At 45.4% G+C, this 20,000-nt stretch overlaps 1 protein-coding gene across 2 annotated transcripts in view; it reads left to right on the top strand.

Annotated features, from left to right (window-relative positions):
* uhrf2 (ubiquitin like with PHD and ring finger domains 2) overlaps window positions 1–20,000 on the top strand; it is a 60,656-nt gene that overhangs the window by 17,602 nt on the left and 23,054 nt on the right. For both annotated transcript variants that reach the window (XM_076980302.1, XM_076980301.1), the window contains exons 2-5: window positions 2,635–2,949; window positions 5,659–5,945; window positions 17,829–18,047; window positions 19,685–19,794. In XM_076980302.1, coding sequence (XP_076836417.1) covers window positions 2,635–2,949; window positions 5,659–5,945; window positions 17,829–18,047; window positions 19,685–19,794 — 931 coding nt within the window. The remainder of the gene's footprint in view (window positions 1–2,634; window positions 2,950–5,658; window positions 5,946–17,828; window positions 18,048–19,684; window positions 19,795–20,000) is intronic.

The following is a 20,000-nucleotide window of genomic DNA, read 5'->3' as shown; positions in this document are numbered from 1 at the left end:
TTGATATTTTGGTTTCCATCCAGGAGAGCCTCTAAAGTCTCAAGAGACGCGCCCGCTCGTGTTTAGAGCCGAGTCGATTAATTAAGCAACTAGTTACACGTGAAGCATAAGGAAGTATGAGAATGGTTGCACTCTGGCTGGTTTGAACACGTAAGGAGACAAGTGTAGGGGGGAGGCTTTGGTTCAAGAGAATTGGTATCTGTGGTCAGAGCTACATGGCCAGAAGCTGTCAGTTGTATTTAAAGGACTGGGCAGTTTAATTAAAATGGGGGTCACGTGTGAAGGTGACTTAAGGTCCAGGCAGTTTAATTAAGATGGGGGTCACATGTGAAGATCTGGGTAGTTTAATTACGATGGGGGTCACTTGTGACAATGAGTGAAGATCTGCATAGTTTATTTAAGATGGGGGTCACATGTGAAGGTGAGTTAAGGTCCGGGCAGTTTGATTAAGATGGGGGTCACGTGTGAAGATCTGGGTAGTTTAATTAAGATGTGGATCACCTGTGACAATGAGTGAAGATCTGCATAGTTTAATTAAGATGTGGGTCACGTGTGACGGTGAATGAATGTCCCGGTAGTTTAATTAAGATGGGGGGCATGTGTGAAGGTCAGTGAAGGTCGGAGTAGTTTCATTAAGATGAGGGTCATGTGTGAAGGTGAGTGAAGGTTTGTGTAGTTTAATTAAGAGGGGGGCCATGTGTGACATTGAGTGATGGTCCGCGTAGTTTAATCGAGATGGTGTTCACGTGTGGTGGTGTGTGAGGTGTGTATCAAAGTCTGAGCTGTGTAAGTGAGCTGGTAGTCTTGCTTATAATGTCCAGTGGTTATGTAAAATGTTTTTGCTTAGATCTCTGTAGATTCAAATGTGTTTGGTATCCCAGTGTTGTAGGAGAGCTGTACAGATAGATTGGAGGGGAGGGGGTGCAGGTACTGGTGGAGGGAGGGGTGTAGCCTAGTGGAGAGAGAGGTGGAGTGGAGCTGTAGAGATGGAGAATAGCAGATCTGGGTGAAGAGAGAGGATCAACTCCACAGGGCTGATGCTAAAAGCCAGAGTAGAAACACACAATCAGGAGAGTCATCCTGCTGTTAAAGAAGTCATCCTCTCTCTCCCTCTCTCTCCCTCTCTCTCTCTCTCTCTCTCTCTCTTTCTGTCCCTCGCTCACTTCTGTCTTCATCCTTGTTGTCTTTACGTCTACCTTGTGTTTAAGCTTTTCCGTATTCCATTTCCAGTCCTGTGTCTGTCTGTCTGTCTCTGTTTCTCTCTCTCTCTCTCTCTCTCTCTCTCTCTCTCTCTCTCTCTCTCTCTCTCTCTCTCTCTCTCTCTCTCTCTCTCTCTCTCTCTCACACACACACACATACACACACACGCATATTAATGGGGGGGGGGGGGGGGGGGGGGGGGGGGGTCGGTCATGGTTTCAGTGGTGTGGAAGGGAGAAATGGCGTCTGTGCGGCACCACCCACTACGAAAACATCACTGTGTTCCCTCTGCACCGAGAAAACAGCACACAGAGAGAAAACAAGGAATCTTCCTCAAACACACACATACACACACGAATGGAAAATGTGACAGTGTAGTATGATAATTGTCTTCTCATAAGCAGGAAACCATTTTCCTTTGCTGTGTCTGCGGTAATATGTTGCACTATCACTGGAAAAAAGTGACAAAGAACCAGACAAACTGTGTGTGTGTGTGTGTGTGTGTGTGTGTGTGTGTGTGTATGTGTGTGTGTGTGTGTGCGCGCATGCTAAAGGGGAGAGGAATGGGGGCTTTTTGGTTACCATAGCAACACCCCCCCGCCCCCCCCCCAACGGAACCATCACGATTCTGAAATATATTTATTTCTTTAGTTATTTCTTCATATGATTGCAGCTATGTGTATGCGGCGATGGCGTCGGCTCAGAGCGCTACCACGTTCTGCAGCGAGCGTGGCTGTAAATGGCTGAGTCCAGGGTTAGCTGCACGGCTAACTGTCCGAAAAGCAGCTTCACTCCTCTGCTTGGGCAGACGAGCTTCAAGAACACAGTGAAAACACTTCTGTGTTCTCACACAGCGGGCAGGGCTTGGCTGTGTGAGCATACACAGGCATGATGCGCACAAGCCCTCTCTCTCTCACACACACACACACAAAAATAAACACATTATAGCATTATGAAACCAGCAGTTTGTTAACTGAGTTAACAAGAAAAGGTAGCTGATAAATGTTGAGAAGTTTCAGACCGGTCAGCTGTGTCTTCTCTGCTGTGCATACATGTTAAGGATGCACAATATATCGATTCATTATCACGATACTGGCCTTGGAAATACTGATACTGCAGAATGCAAATTAGACCTTTAACTAATCAAATGTGGGCTGTGGACATCCTGATAAATCTTAGATGAAAGTTCTGTGGGTATCTTGATGAATCACAGCGTTCACATGACCCATTACATTAGTAAAAACATCTTTACTCTTTAAACTTTAATCACATCAGTGCAAGGAGTATTGCACAATAATCCTGAGTGGGAAGAAGTGTGTTTGAAGAAGTGTGTGTAAGAAAAAGTGAGAAAACATGTCAGAACGAAAAAGTGTGAGAATGTTTGTGTCTTTGTTAATCTGTTTTGTTGTTTTATATACTTATTTTTGTCTTTAGATGGAGGATGGCCAGACCCTCTTCGATTACAACGTTGGCCTCAATGACATCATCCAGCTTCTTATTCGCTCACAAACGGACCCACCAGACAGCCCCGCCCCCAACAGTTTTGAGGGCGTGGTCTGTAACACAGTTCCTGTCACTAGCACAAACCTCAGCTTGGCCACACCCACAGCAACTACAGCCACAGCTTCCCCAGTAGCAGTCATCAGTAACCACGGAAATGGTTCCAAACCATGCAGTGTAGCGTCGGACAGTCAGCCCTCGACGTCATCTTCAACCACTCTCAGAGACCCAGGCATCGGCACGTACAAGGTGAGACAACTGCGAGCCACGGGAGGTTAGGATCTGAGACACTTTTGATGCAACACCGAAACTGGAGAAAGGACCAATTCCCTCTTAAATAACCTCCTTTGACTAAAAATCACTTGAATTTTATTTTGTTGATAACAAGTGAGAGATGTTGAGGTATTTCATGTTTATATGTTTTATGTCAGCAGGTGTCATGAATGTTTTATACCCAATTATTGGTGTTATAATAAATATGTAAAAAATACCTTTAACATTAAGTAAATATGAAAAAAAGTATTTAATGTTAAAAGGAAATTATTTCCATGCATTGGTCACATGACTGCTTTCTTGTGGAGTGACTCTAACTAGTCAGTCCACATAGAGAGCTGCAGAACTGCCCTCTAGGACTGGGTACCTGATCTGCCCCCCAGGACTGGGTACCTGATCTGCTCTCTATGAGTGGGTATCTGATCTGCCCTCTATGAGTGGGTATCTGATCTGCCCCCCAGGACCAGGCTTCACATAGAAACACAGTTCAGCCCCTACACGCATACCACATACAACCGCAGTGTTCAGATTCCAGGCACCACACACCACATCGTGACACTGTTCAACACCCAGACACACACCACATCGTGACACTGTTCAACACCCAGACACACACCACATCGTGACACTGTTCAACACCCAGACATACTCCACATCGTGACACTGTTCAACACCCAGACACACACCACATCGTGACACCGTTCAAAGTCCAATCACACACCATGACGCCGTTCAAACCTCAACACACACAGTGGCACTGATCACGTGGGTATTGTCTCCAGAGTTATAGTGATAAAGTAGGTTATTGAGTCGCAAACTCCACGTAAGCAATCCGGAACCTTCCATCTGTCCGTCATTCAGTCATGTGACCCTTTCTTTTGATTCCGCTACGTAAGTGAACTGCTGTTTGTCAGTGGGAGAGCCGTGCAGAACTATAAGAATCTTCTTGGGGAAAATAAACAAAGATATTTTAAATAAAAAATACTTTTGATTTATGTAATGCTTCACAGTAGTTTGGACATCAGCATACTTTTAGGAATTATTGTCCATTTAACATTTGTAGTCAGGACTACAGCAATATAAATTCATTGGACATCAGGGAGTACTGTTAAGATTTTATTTTTATATGATTTCATGTTAACACTTTTCTAAACAGGTTTGTTTGGTTTCAAAACAAAAAATTGACTCATTGACACCCTTCTTGTGGACAAGCATTTATTACTCTCTGAGCAGACAGCAGGTCACATGTTTCAGAGAGCGGGTCACATGTTTCATAGAGTAGGTCACATGTTTCAGAGAGCAAGTCGCATGTTTTATAGTCTCTTTGTTTCATTTGTATATACTCAATAATACATATATATATATATATATATATATATATATATATATATATATATATATATATATATATATATATATGTACTCAATTCTTTGCAAGGATTAATATCTGGTCATTTTGAGTGGTGTGATAAAAAGTGTATTTGTATTTATATTGGTTATGTTCAATGGATCATTTAAACTATCTTCATGTTCGAAGAGAAAGTTTAAATAAAAGCAAGGTTATTGAAATATGCTATGGTAGTCTTAATCTAATCTAATATTAATCTAATCTAATCTAATCTAATGGTATGAAACAGACAGCAACCAAACAATAATTTACTTAATATGATTTAAATTATTGCAATATTCGGTATTGTCATTTATATAGAACACACCACACAATGAAAGTTAAACCCCATATTGAAACTGGTCACATGTGAATCTATTTGAACTTATACCACATAGTGACACATGTGCACAGTGAAACTGTTCAAACGTAGACACACGGCATAGTCACACTGATTAAATGCTAAACACACCAAACAGTCTTGAATTCTGGCCTATCCGTACTATTACCTAGGATGTATTCTGTGATCAGAAGCAAAGCACTTTGTAAGTCGCTTTGGATAAGAGTGTCTGCTAAATGCCGAAAATGAAAATGAAATGAACAGTGCAACAGTTCAAATGTAGGAACACACACACACTTGGCTTTGCGTTGCCTTATAGCCCTTCTGAGTGATGTCAGAGTTTCGGAATGTGAGTGTGTGCGCGTGTGTGTGTGTTATTATATACATTACAACAACACTCATAAACACTGTGTCCCCATCCCTCTCTCCCTGTCTCCCTCTTTTTCTGTCTTTCTCCCACTTTTTGTCTTCCTTTCTCGTCCTCTTTCTTTCTCATTTCACTTACCTTTTCTGTATCTCCCTCTGTTTCTTAGTGTGTCTTTTTCATTCCCTCTCTTTCTCCCTCTCTTCCCCGTTTGTCTTTGTGAGTGTGTGTACATGTGGGAATGTGTGTCCTCCGTGTGTGTTACACAGAGTGAATGTAAGTTTGTTGTTCATATCCATAACTCCTTTGGTCCAAAGATGATGTAAGAATCTCTCTGCCTGTCTGGCTGGCTGGCTCTTTGGCTGTCTGCCTTTACGTACATAATTTTTTTACGTTAGATGTTTACATTAGATGTTTCTGTCGCTACGGTTACAGGAGCTCTTCGCAAAGGGACATGACTTTCACTGCTTTCTGCAATAATTTGAGAATGACCCTCGTTAGTGAAAAGCTCTGCTGGGTGAACAGAGTAATGAGTTATTGTGTAGAGGCAGTAAAAGGCAACAAAGTCCTAACCACCATCTTCTCCTGCCCCAGATCAATGAGCTGGTGGACTGTAGGGACATCAGCATTGGCGCTTGGTTCGAGGGCACCATCGAGAAGGTCACGCCCCTCACCAAAGGACACGGCGGCAAGATGGAAACGTCGCCACCTGCTGCCAGGGCCAGGCCTAGCAAACGGACTAACGGGAAGGCACCGGATGCGGAGCCCAACGGTACGGGCAGCGTGGGGTTGCACTCGGATGGAGAGGAGCCTTCCACGTCTCGGACAGTCACCGCGGCACACAGCAAAGATGATGTCACGTACCACATCAAATACGAGGAGTAAGTGCCGTTCGGAGGGCCGTTGCCCCACGCCAGACCAAAAGCAAACGGCGGTGTGGCTTGGCAGCCATCTGCATTTGCTCAGTAGTTTGAGCTCCATACATCTGTTCATCTGGATTTCTGGAATGTTTGATCAAGCCTCAGGAAATTTTTTATTTATTTTTTTAATCATTTGTTTGGGATCTTAAAGTTGAGATTTATGGGTGTATAAGCCATTATATCTGTGGTGTGTGGTATCTGTGAGGTAAATGTACTGCATCAGTGAGACAGCAGTGCATACTTAGAAAACAGGCGTTTGGGATAGGCCGGGGGGTTGCATTCAGATGTGGCCAGAACAGGTTAAGGTGGATATCTGAGGGAAGTGAATGTCTTTGACTCTCTTTCTCCTATCTGTCTATGCATTTCTGTCTCTTTTTCTCACTCTCTCACTTCTCTCCATCTGTCTCTGAAAAAGCAAAACCTTCTTCCAGCAGGGGGGGGGGATGCTCTCCAGCTTTCTTCAGACCTGTTCTCTCAATTTAAGATGTTTAACTTCTGGGTGACCAAATTTTGTTGGAGATGAACCTTCCAAATAATACAAAAAGTGAAACCAGCTCTTGACTGAGAGGATTTTCTGTGATGGTGGTGATGGTGACTTCTCCCCAACACCTTTTCCTGAGAGATGTTTCCATCATACTATATCAACTCAAATTGTTTCTGCTATTATAATAGAGATGTGCTAATGGAGACAGCTCGATGTTAAGATGGAGACAGTTGACTGCTAATATACACAGTGCTATGCAAATAGAGACAGTGCTATGCTAATATAGTCAATTGTATGCTAATATAGACAGTGCTGTGCCAATGGTTACAGGGCTCTGAAAATAAAGACAGTCTTATAATAATATTACTTTTAGCACATCTAGCAGATGATCTTGTCCACAACAATTGACTATGGTGCTTCATTATCTCAGGTTAAGAAATCCTGAAAGTTTAGTTCTAACAGACAATTTTATGGCAATTTTACAGTTTTGCCGTTCCACTGCTCCTCATGTAATTCAGAGTGGTGGTATTGCAGAAATCTCAGAGGTTTTGTTACAGTTATGATAACAGTATGTTTTATGTGTGACATAAGTAAGCATCAACGGACATAGAAGCTGGTATTGGTAAAGTTAAGCGTAGATGGGTGTTGTACTAATGTCCTGTTAGACATTGAGAGATGGTGTTGTACTACTGGCCTATCATACTGGCTCTTTTCCACCAATGAGGAACTGGAACCGGTCCTGTTACTGCACACCAGCAGTAAACGGTAGTAACAAGATGGCGGAGCGCAATGACCCTCTGTGAGCATTTGAGCGTAGGTGTTACATGTAGATTATGCATTACGCTAAGGCTAAGTTAAATGTAATCATCCTAACAATAATGGCTGATCTGGATGGAGATGCAGGTCAGTTTCAAGTATTGCTGTAGCTGAATTCAGTGGCCCAGTCATCTAATGCACACACTATGTCATCTGCTATATCATCTGCTATGTCATCCGCTATGTCATTACTCTTTCCTCATAAGAGACTCCCCCACTTGTCAACTCAGTCAGTGCTGAAGAACCTACGATTCTTTTGTTCCAGCCGAGAACTTTTAGGGTTCTAGAAGCTGCTCATTTTGGTGGGAAACGCAACGAGCGGTTCCAGATTAGACTGACAGACCGCAACCCTTCCACTTCCTCGTGGAAAAGGTCCACCATGTAGGTCAGAGGTGTTGTACAACTCACCTATCAGACATACACGTACATGCAGTCATACTTTTGGCCTATCAAATAGTGTGAGGTGTTGTACTACAGGCGTATGAAACAGATGTTTTGTACTTGATAGAAACAGACAAAGGGCCATCGGTGACACTTATATTTATATTTATATTGCTATAACACTATCAGCCTCCAGTGTAATGACCTCTATATTAACATGTTGACTGCACATCCCACATAACACACTATAACTCGTATAGCACACTTGTCAGTAAGTGACAGGTGGCTTATGTCAGTCCAGTGGTTTACCGGAGAAGCAGATGGACTTGGAGTGCTTGATCAGGTTTGGGATGATGTCCCCAGCGTTGCCGTGTTGTCTGCTATTAGTGCTTTATGATATGGGCAAAATTATCTTTGTGAGATTATGTATATTGCCTTGCAGTATTCAATAGAACTTCAGTGAGGACTGGGATGTCTGGGATTGGTCAGCATGCTCACTGTGACGTGCGGAGGAACGGACACGACACGTAGCAGAAGGTGCAAACACGAACTTTACTTTGACAATGAACACGTAGCTTCACTGCGGTGGCGCAAGCACAACAAAGTGACACTCACACTGGCATGAAACTTAGACAAAGACGAGCACACGACACTGCGCGAACGCACATTAAATAAGTGAGTTACACAGACCCACGTGACCTCGAGACAAGGCACAGGTGTAACAAACGAACACGCTCACAAACAACCCACACCCACGGAAGTACAAACATGGACATAACAGCACGCAGACGACGTCATGACACGCCCACAGGGAAGGGTCCGGAGCTGTCACCGTGACAGAACCCTCCGCCAGGGGCTCGCTACTCCCGGAGCGTCCCGCGTAGCTGGGAAGCCCCGAACCAACACCGACGGGGCAGGTCCGGAGCCGCCGGGATCGTGAGCCTCCGAGAGCAGTCACCCCCGACGGCGGGAACCGCCGCGAACAGCTCTAGCACACCCTCCCTGGGAAGACAGGGGAGAAAACGTTAAACAATGGCACGCTGACAAACACACACACTGGAACATGAAACACAAATGGCACAAAAGGGAACAGTGGGTTAGGGAGACACAAGGGGACAGACAGAAACACCGGAACACACACATTCAGCCCCGAAGCCAAGCTTCCCGCCTGAGGCAACGCCAGTAGCGGCGCGAAGGCTCCGAGGGCTGGAGACGCTGCAGCAGGCGGTGCTCCTCCCGCCTGTTGCGCCCGCTCACCACCAGGTGCCGCACGGCCGGCGGACGCGCTGGGTGGAGCGCGACTGGTCGACCGCTTGGGACCAGTCCCTCTGGCGGGCGCTCGAGGGGCGGCGTGACTGTCCGACCGCTTGGGTGCCGTGCTTCGGTCGGACGCGCGGGGTGCAGCGCGACTGGTCGACCGCCTGGGGGCGAGCGCTCGAGGGGCGGCGTGACTGTCCGACCGCTTGGGTGCCGTGCTTCGGTCGGACGCGCGGGGTGCAGCGCGACTGGTCGACCGCCTGGGGGCAGCACACCTGGCGGACGCGCGAGGTGCAGCGCGACTTTTAGCCCGCTTGGAGGCAGCGCGACCGGCGGGTCTCACAGCGACCTTCCTCCCGGGTCCGTGACTACCTCCTCCGGGAGAACCGTAGGGGCTTGCTGCGCGATAGGCCTGCCGGCGCTCCCTCTCCGGGAATCTCCCGTAGGAAGCCCCTCCCTTGCCAGGCCAGCCCCCTCTTGGACCGGTATCGGGGGTGGTGTCCATCTCCGGCTCCTCCTCCTCGGCCACGCTCCAGTCCATGGACCGTGCGGGGGTCTCGCATCGGGAGTGGTCCATGGGCTCCTCCTCGCAGGAATCCCCACTCACCGATGCGAACGAACTGTCCGGTCCGCTCCCTCCCCCTTTGTATACCGTCGGGAGCGAACATACAGACGGAGGGCTCTTCCCCTCGCTCTCCTCACCGTAGTCGGATGGGAGGGGACTGACGTCATCCCCCCCGTAACGAACGGTGCTCTCCGAGCATACGGACGGGGAATACTCCTCCTCGGAGTCCACGCCTGTCGCCTCGCACTCCGATGGCGGAGCACTGAAGTCTTCCTCTCCGTAGCAGACCGTGCTCCGTGAGCACATTGACGGGGAATACTCCTCCTCGGAGTCCGTCCCCTCCGTCTCGCCCTCCGACGGTGGGAGACTGCCTTCCTCACCCCCGTAATCCACCGTGCTCTTCGAGCACATTGAGGGGGGATAGGACTCTTCCTCCTCTTCCTCGGGAGGGGTGAGGGAAAAGGCGCCCATGCCCACCCAAAACGGCTCCTCGGTCTCCTCTTCCTCGGGGAAGACCGGGAGTAGCGCGCTATCCTCTCCTTGCTCTGCGCTCTCGGGCACTGGCATGGGAGAATACGCGTGCGGGGTTTCGGTCCTGCCGCCTCTTACCGCCCGGTGCGGGGGCTCTAGGGAAGCGGCGAGGTCCTGGTCCCTCCACATGCGGACCGCGGATTGGCGTAGGTGTTCTGCCATCTCCGCATCCTCCGCTTCCCGAGCCGCGCAGAGCATGTACGCGCACAACGGGTTCCTCATCATCTCCTGCTCGGAGACAGGGGCTTCGTGGTGACGGACCGGGGAAGAGCCGTGGTGGCGACGGCTCTTTCTCTTCCCTTTAGGCGCCCGGGTGGCGTATCCAGGCATACCTCTTTCTCTTTGGCTCGTCTTTCTGTGACGTGCGGAGGAACGGACACGACACGTAGCAGAAGGTGCAAACACGAACTTTACTTTGACAATGAACACGTAGCTTCACTGCGGTGGCGCAAGCACAACAAAGTGACACTCACACTGGCATGAAACTTAGACAAAGACGAGCACACGACACTGCGCGAACGCACATTAAATAAGTGAGTTACACAGACCCACGTGACCTCGAGACAAGGCACAGGTGTAACAAACGAACACGCTCACAAACAACCCACACCCACGGAAGTACAAACATGGACATAACAGCACGCAGACGACGTCATGACACGCCCACAGGGAAGGGTCCGGAGCTGTCACCGTGACACTCACAGCATGCAAAATACCATTTGTAATTTTCTTTCTTCGACAATATTGTAATGTCAAAATTGCAGTAATGATTTACAGTTATATACTGTACATCTGTATGTGCTGCTATAACTTGTAGAGTGAGAGTGCAGACAGCGTCCAGCAGTATTCATGCATGCTTAATTTGACCATTCAGGGTTAGGTTGACGTGACCACAGATTAGTACGGTTAGGGTTAGAAACTGGACTATATATCTCTTGGGGTCTTTCCAATCTCAGTGCCTAAACAATACTTTTAAAACAGTTCCGGTGCTTAAGCAATTCCTGAACTAGTAAACTTGAAACTTCACAGTTAATACTATAAATACAGTATACAGCTGTCCCCATCTTCTGGGCCAAGTGTTTCAAGTGTTTACTGTGTGTTGCCAAAAGCTTCATTAAATGTGATGTGTTCTCAGTTTAAACGCAATGGTTTTCACATAAGTAAAGAGCTGTTTTTTCTGAAGATTCTTATTCACATTAAGAAACAACCGTTATAGTGACACCTAGTGGCCTGGATGTTTCAGATATTATGTATTAAACCTGGTTTAAACATGGCAGACCTGTTTTGTGGAATATAAATGGGTTAATTTGACCTTCTCCCTTAATCATTAGGTGCTGGCGTGGGAGTTTGTCTTGGTGAAAAACAGCCATACTTTACACTGCTACGGTTTACAAGCTAACAGTAGAAGTCTGCTGCAGTCAGAGCAAGTGTAATGTTACGTAGTGATGACCGTGTGACATGCAGTAAAGCTTCTGTTGCCTGTAGCGTCGGTTTTGGATACTTTGAGGGAAAATATTTCAGTCAACAGCTGCAGGATTTAGCTAAAAGAGCACTTTAGTGAACATTTTAATTTACATGATGGTACTAACCGCTAGCATCACTAACATGATACTGGAAGTCAACAGCAACCCAAACAGAATTCATAAAAAAAATATCCACAAACTTCTCTCAACCGTTCAAACCATATCCAGGCCTGAAGAAATGTCCACAAACTTATCTTAACCGCTCAAACCATATCCAGGCTTGAAGAAATGTCGACAAACTTCTCTCAGTCCATAACCAGGCCTAAATAAATGTCTCACAGACTCCATGTGTTTGTGAGGATGCCGTTTGACTCATCGTAAACTATTAATGTGAATAAAAATGCGATGTCAAGCAGGTTGTGGGCGTGTAACTTAGGGTAATAAACCCAAACCGATAAGGTTATAAAGACTAACCCTAACCCTTAAGGTTATAAACCCAAACCCATAGGGTTATAACACCTGACCCTAATAGCAACATAATGGTCTCTCCGAGTTTCAGCTGATAGTTACGACCCACAATGTTCTTGTTCATTTCATTTCAACACTTTTTCAAAACAGAAGGAAAAAATCCAGAAGTTACTTGATGACAAATTTTGATATATGAACAAATTCTTGTCTCTCACTGCATTTCTGTCAGTCTGACTACCTGTCTCACTGCCTTTCCCTGTGTCTCTCTGACTTCAGAGTCATAGTATTGGCATTCTCTTGGTCTTCTTTAACCCGTGTACAGTAGAGCAAAAGTAAAAGTGTGTTGTGTCTACTGGGATTTAGTGAAAAAAGTGAAATTAATTACTAATATCACCTGGGTGATGCAACATTAATTGGAGGACTTTTATTTTTTAAACTTGAACTTCTAGACCTCTTTGCCGTCCTGCCTGAGGCCTTTGAAGAGATGAGGAGTGATGGGTGCATAAATGGGTGTTGTCTGTCCCGCGCTTGTGTGTGCTGTCTCGTCTGTAGGTGTGTGTGTGTGGTATATGGCATGGTTGGTGTGTGTGTGTGTGTGTGTGTGTGTGTGTGTGTGTGTGTGTGTGTGTGTGTGTGTATATGGCATGGTTGGTGTGTGTGTGTGTGTGTGTGTGTGTGTGTGTGGTATATGGCATGGTTGGTGTGTGTGTGTGTGTGTGTGTGTGTGTGTGTGTGTGTGTGTGTGTGTGTGTGTGTGGTATATGGCATGGTTGTGTGTGTGTGTGTGTGTGTGTGTGTGTGTGTGTGTGTGTGTGTGTGTGTGTGTGTGTGTGTGTGTGGTATATGGCATGGTTGGTGTGTGTGTGTGTGTGTGTGTGTGTGTGTGTGTGTGTGTGTGTGTGTGTGTGGTATATGGCATGGTTGGTGTGTGTGTGTGTGTGTGTGTGTGTGTGTGTGTGTGGTATATGGCATGGTTGGTGTGTGTGTGTGTGTGTGTGTGTGTGTGTGTGTGTGTGTGTGTGGTATATGGCATGGTTGGTGTGTGTGTGTGTGTGTGTGTGTGTGTGTGGTATATGGCATGGTTGGTGTGTGTGTGTGTGTGTGTGTGTGTGTGTGTGTGTGTGTGTGTGTGTGTGTGTGTGTGTGGTATATGGCATGGTTGGTGTGTGTGTGTGTGTGTTGATGTTGCTGTGTGTGTGTGTGGTATATGGCATGGTTGGTGTGTGTGTGTGTGTGTGTGTGTGTGTGTGTGTGTGGTGTGTGTGTGTGTGTGGTATATGGCATGGTTGGTGTGTGTGTGTGTGTGGTATATGGCATGGTGCTGGTGTGTGTGTGTGGTATATGGCATGGTTGGTGTGTGTGTGTGTGTGTGTGTGTGTGTGTGGGTTAGATGGCATGGGTTGGTGTGTGTGTGTGTGTGGTGTGTGTGTGTGTGTGTGTGTGTGGTATATGGCATGGTTGGTGTCTGTGTGTGTGTGTGTGTGTGTGTGTGTGTGTGTGTGTGTGTGTGTGTGTGTGTGTGTGTGTGTGTGTGTGTGTGTGTGTGGTATATGGCATGGTTGGTGTCTGTGTGTGTGTGTGTGTGTGTGTGTGTGTGTGTGTGGTATATGGCATGGTTGGTGTGTGTGTGTGTGTGTGTGTGTGTGTGTGTGGTATATGGCATGGTTGGTGTGTGTGTGTGTGTGTGTGGTATATGGCATGGTTGGTGTGTGTGTGTGTGTGTGTGTGTGTGTGTGGTATATGGCATGGTTGGTGTGTGTGTGTGTGTGTGTGTGTGTGTGGTATATGGCATGGTTGGTGTGTGTGTGTGTGTGTGTGTGTGTGTGTGTGTGTGTGTGTGTGTGTGGTATATGGCATGGTTGGTGTGTGTGTGTGTGTGTGTGTGTGTGTGTGTGGTATATGGCATGGTTGGTGTGTGTGTGTGTGTGTGTGTGTGGTATATGGCATGGTTGGTGTGTGTGTGTGTGTGTGTGTGTGTGTGTGTGTGTGTGTGTGTGTGTGGTATATGGCATGGTTGGTGTGTGTGTGTGTGTGTGTGTGTGTGTGTGTGTGTGTGTGTGTGTGTGTGTGGTATATGGCATGGTTGGTGTGTGTGTGTGTGTGTGTGTGTGTGTGTGTGTGTGTGTGTGGTATATGGCATGGTTGGTGTGTGTGTGTGTGTGTGTGTGTGTGTGTGTGTGTGTGGTATATGGCATGGTTGGTGTGTGTGTGTGTGTGTGTGTGTGTGTGTGTGGTATATGGCATGGTTGGTGTGTGTGTGTGTGTGTGTGTGTGTGTGTGTGTGTGTGTGTGTGTGTGTGTGTGTGTGGTATATGGCATGGTTGGTGTGTGTGTGTGTGTGTGTGTGTGTGTGTGTGGTATATGGCATGGTTGGTGTGTGTGTGTGTGTGTGTGTGTGTGTGTGTGTGGTATATGGCATGGTTGGTGTGTGTGTGTGTGTGTGTGTGTGGTATATGGCATGGTTGGTGTGTGTGTGTGTGTGTGTGTGTGTGTGTGGTATATGGCATGGTTGGTGTGTGTGTGTGTGTGTGTGTGTGTGTGTGTGTGTGTGTGTGTGTGTGGTATATGGCATGGTTGTGTGTGTGTGTGTGTGTGTGTGTGTGTGTGTGTGTGTGTGTGTGTGTGTGTGTGTGGTATATGGCATGGTTGGTGTGTGTGTGTGTGTGTGTGTGTGTGTGTGTGTGTGTGTGTGTGTGTGTGTGTGTGTGTATATGGCATGGTTGGTGTGTGTGTGTGTGTGTGTGTGTGTGTGTGTGTGTGTGTGTGGTATATGGCATGGTTGGTGTGTGTGTGTGTGTGTGTGTGTGTGTGTGTGTGTGTGTGTGTGTGTGTGTGGTATATGGCATGGTTGGTGTGTGTGCATCTGTCTGTCAGGTTAGAATGTGCTTATTAAAATCCACACTCTCCCTCCTTCTCGGGTTTCTGCCTACAGCCGTAGGAGCCGAACGATCCACACTCCTCTTTTTTCTTTTCCTCTCTCGTTCTTTTTTTTCCCGTCTCTCGTTTCCCTTCCATGGCAAATTCATTCAGAGCCGGCCGTTGCCATGGATACCACCGACTTCTCGGGAGCGCTGAGCGATTCTTTTTATTTTTACGCTGTAACGTATGCACACCAAAACATATTCACCAACTACACGAATATTAGACACACTACAAAAACGCAAAAATAAATGTATGTCTGGAATTAACCACCACAGTTTTGAATACAATTCCAAATATATGTGTATGTATAATAAAAAATATGAATATAAACAATGTTCCCACACCAGCTAAAAGCATTACGGTGCTTCTCCCTGAGATATATTCTGCTGTTGTAAATTGTGTGTGTAAATGCATGTGTGTGTGTTTGTGGCTGTGTGTAAGCTTGCTTGAGAGCTGGGCGCTGTGGTCTGCTGGAGTGTGTGGGAGACAGTTTTTCCTCCCTTGTGTGTGTTGTGGTCACAATTGAACTATAGACATTTCTGTTTGTGAGCATGTGTGTGTGTGATATAATTTGTGAGGGAAAACAGCTTGTCAGAAATGCAAACCACCTGTGATGGAAAATGGGGAGAGAATTTCTAAGAAAATATCAAGGCGCCTTCAGTTTTATTGTTGAAGATTCCAGTGGTTCTTCAACAAGGAGGCAGCTTCCTTTCTCGTCAGGGGCCTTTACCTTGCCAAAACATTTAAACATTACCTTACCTAAACATTTAACAACAACTTCTCTAAACATTTAGAAACCTAACCACAGAGAATATTATATAATGGAATTTTCCCACACTTACATTACAACATAGAAAAAGGTACAGCATAGTTATGTACATTATAATCTACACATTGTCATCTTGGTCATTATCTTATTTACAACATTAAAAAATTACCATCATGCACTGCATGTTTTACATTACTGATCTTGGCTTAGTGTTAGGGATTATCTGACTGAAACGGACACCCATGGATGGTGCTTTAGCCAGCACGGTTCAGTCCAGCAGGGTTCAGTTTGGATGGAGTCTTGAGGCCCAACTGTGGTTGGAATCAGTCTTAAGGCCTTGCTCTGTTGTCCAGTTGTTAGCAAACAAAATGAGCCGCTTGTGGTTTGTAACCCAAACCCCAGGCACTGGTCATTACATACTCCCCCCGTTAGCCTTTAGAGCTGAAACAAAGGCAGAGATGGAGAGAGTAAACAAATATGAGTGTCCATATTTAATTATGCGTTTAGATGTATGCTGTTAACCTGTGTTTAATGCTGTGTTTATGTGTTCATGGTTTGTGACTTGCACATTAATCTTGACACTGAATAGCAGAATTTGGGCCATTCTGGAAGAATTGGCAGTACTGAGCAATCACAGGCCCCCATAAACCGGTGTGGTACTGTATGTGAAGAAATCTCTGCCAGCAAACCTTGAGTCGCCAGAACACGGTGTTCACCACATTCTAGTAGTTACTTTCTCTCTCTCACTCTCACACACATACTCACAATCTGTTTTTCTCACACAAACACATCCTCACATTGTATTTTTCTCTCACACATCCTCACATTCCTGCTGCTATATTGCTTTTGTATTTCTTATGCTTGCTGTTTTCTAGCCATCTCTTTCAAAAACACCTGGGTTTAATGGCAGCTGTGTTGAGAGGGACCTGCGTTCAGTGGCATCAGTTCTGTCAATGTTTTAAAGATTTTCACACATGTGTGTGTGTGTGTGTGTGTGTGTGTGTGTGTTAGACATGAATATGAGCTATGGAGTTGTCTGATTGTTCTGAAGAATGAAAGAAAAGGTTTACCCAGAATCACATCTTATACCTGTTAACTGTGTCTTGGATATGTTTTTCTATCAGTAAATAGTTTTTTTTCACTTGCAGTCACTGTTTCACAAGATAAATTATAAAAAGATGATTTTATCCTTGTAGGGTTAGGCATTAATTATTTCATGCTAATTGATTTGATTGGAACGTCCTTGAAAATATGACCAAAAAAAAAAAAAAAAACAAGAAGAAAGACTTATTTTTCCGTCACAGTGGTCAGCATATTCATATTGCGATGGGTCCGTTCTCGTCTTTGTGGTATGTAGGTTTGGGAAGCTGGAGGTGGAACAAACCACTGCAGTTTTTGATTTGGTTTGGTCTAAATGACAGAAAGGTGTCTCAACAGGACACACTTACTTTGATTTGATTTGTTGTAGTTACTATTGCTAGTTGTCTCTTTTGGTTCAGGATTTACATCGTTTACTTTGCCAAAACAGACCCTGCTGTGCTGCAGCATGACCACAGCGATCTGGGGATGAGTGCTTTGTTCTGGTATAAAATGCCCGAGGGATCAGGGTTAAGTGTTTTGCTTCATGGTCAAATGTTAGCGTTCAGGGTGTGAACACTTTGCTCCAGGATAAAATGGCAGAACTCAAGAGTAAGGTGGGCTTATCATAACCAACATCTCTATAGACCTGCCCATTAAGATATGTTCGCCTCAGAGATGGTGCTTTTAAATACCACCTCTGGAGTACACTGAATGGAGTATACTGGAGTACACTGAATGGAGTATACTGGAATGTACTGAATGGAGTATACTGGAGTATACTGAATGGAGTATATTGGAGTATACTGAATGGAGTATACTGGAGTACACTGAATGACATATACTGGAGTACACTGAATGGAGTATACTGGAGTACACTGAATGGAGTATACTGGAGTACACTGAATGACATATACTGGAGTGTACTGAATGGAGTATACTGGAGTACACTGAATGACATATACTGGAGTACACTGAATGGAGTATATTGGAGTATACTGAATGGAGTATTGCAATATCAACAAGTACGCTATCACAGGGAGAGTAGGATTGGCAGTGAACTGTGGGCGTTGCTGGATGACGTCTCTCTCTGTGCGTCATGTGTTTGCAGCTACCCGGAGAACGGCGTGGTGGAGATGAACGGTGAGGACGTGCGGCCGCGGGCCCGGACACTGCTGCGCTTCGAGGAGCTGGAGGTGGGCCAGGTAGTGATGGTCAACTACAACCTGGAGCTGCCGGAGGAGAGGGGCTTCTGGTATGACGCTGAGATCACATCCCTCAAGCACATCTCCAGAACCAACAAGGAGGTCCGGGTGAAGATCTTGCTTGGGTAAACGGGCCACCTCTCTCAACCTCAGCCCCAGGGTTCAACCCGCATCGGGTTTTCTTACAAACTAATGTGATTTTATACAGACTCCAGTATACTCCATTCATAACTAATGACTGACACAGTTTCTTCTTTCTTCGTTGCTTCTGATGGAGATGTTTTCCAACTCACGTTTTACACACATTCATGTATCACGTGTGCTGGCAAACAGTTCATCATCCTTCTCTGTAGACCACGTTGTTCTCGATTTATTGGACGTGCTAAAGGTGAAGCTTCATTCAGCTCAGCTTTCATTGGTCGAAGGTCTTTCAGGCATGACTTCATTGCATTTCAAACCAGAGATTCGGCATCCACACTACTACAAATTACTGAGTGATAAATATTGAACACATTTAACAGTCATCTATCAGGAAGCCCTAGCTGAATTGGGAATAGGTCAGAGGATTAAAGACTGGATTACAGACATCCCTTAGCACAGGATAATCTGGGAAGATTAAGATCACTCAAAATCAGCCAGATTATCCTGTAATGTTGGACAGGCGGTAGCAAAGTTAGCAAACGATAGCTAGGTCAAACAAATAGCTAGTCCAATTCACCACTAGATTATACAATCACCAAGTTGTTAACTAAATTAACCTTAGCAAATGGTTAACTATAGCAAATTAGGTTTCGCTAGTTTAGTTCACTGGTATTACCACCTAAGTACACAATTCACAATGAGTGAACTAGCAAGCTACTTAGTAAGTTATCTAATGCTCTCTGGTATCTAGGTTTCAAGCTAACTAATATGACTAATGTAATCAACAAAACTAACATCAACAATGTTGTCTACTAAACTAATATCACTGTTGTTTTGCTTAGTTAGGGTGAGCAATGTTGTGTTCTTTTGTGTGTTAAATATTGAGCACGTGTGATTACATTTTGAAGAATGGCGTGGTGTAGATGACAATCACAAACTTGTTACAAAGTTACAGACTTGCTAGCAATGGCAGGAGAGGTAGTATTTGTGTAATGAACTCCTGAGCCATGTGTTCTCCCGGTAGTCCACATCCCTGCATGGAAAACAGACACTGCTGTAGTACAATTTGAAGGGAGTCCACTGGGAGGGGTCGCGACCTCCCAGCTATATTTTTGGGAAGCCGCTGGACACAAAATAGATGAGAACCATTTGGTTGATTAAAGCATTTGGTTCTGGAAGATCTTACCTTGTAATTAGCTGGTGTTCAAAATATCTGATTGATAATTAAAGTGCTGGTACTTTGCATTGTGTAATGTTGACCTCTCCAGATGGAGAATTTGTTATTGTACACGTCAGAAAGCCGTTATGAGCTGAACATTGCACTAAATTTCCCAAAGCAAGAAAGAAAGTAAGAAAGGAAGAGGTAATCCTAAATCAAAACAGGTCAGACACACTGTTCACTAAAACAAGAAAGAAAGGTAATCCTAAATCAAAACAGGTCAGACACACTGTTCACTAAAACAAGAAAGAAAGGTAATCCTAAATCAAAACAAAAGGTCAGACACACTGTTCACTAAAACATAGACATAGATATATATAACATTGTGAAAGTGGTACTCGGGTTGTGCTGAAATTTGACGCCACACAGAAACAATCCTGTCTCTCATTGGTTGTTTTGCAGAGGTCCTGGTGATGTGATTGGTGACTGTAAACTGTTGTTTCTGGATGAGATCTACAATATAGAGATGACTGGAGCTCCGCCTCTCTCTCACGCAGACGGGCAGTTCAAACGTAGGGACACGCCCTAAAACACACACCTACACATACACACACAGAACACACACAAACACACACACACACAACACACACACACACACACACACACACACACAGAACACACACACACACACACGGAACACACACAAACACACACAGAACACATGCAGAACACCTCAGTGACACAAAGACAAACAAGCACACACTTCTTTAAGGAGAAG

This window comes from Brachyhypopomus gauderio, chromosome 18, assembly GCF_052324685.1.
Source record: "Brachyhypopomus gauderio isolate BG-103 chromosome 18, BGAUD_0.2, whole genome shotgun sequence".
In the NCBI taxonomy this organism is placed as follows: Eukaryota; Metazoa; Chordata; class Actinopteri; order Gymnotiformes; family Hypopomidae; genus Brachyhypopomus; species Brachyhypopomus gauderio.
Note: the sequence above shows the minus strand (reverse complement) of the source record. Positions and strands in the feature narration are given on the sequence as shown.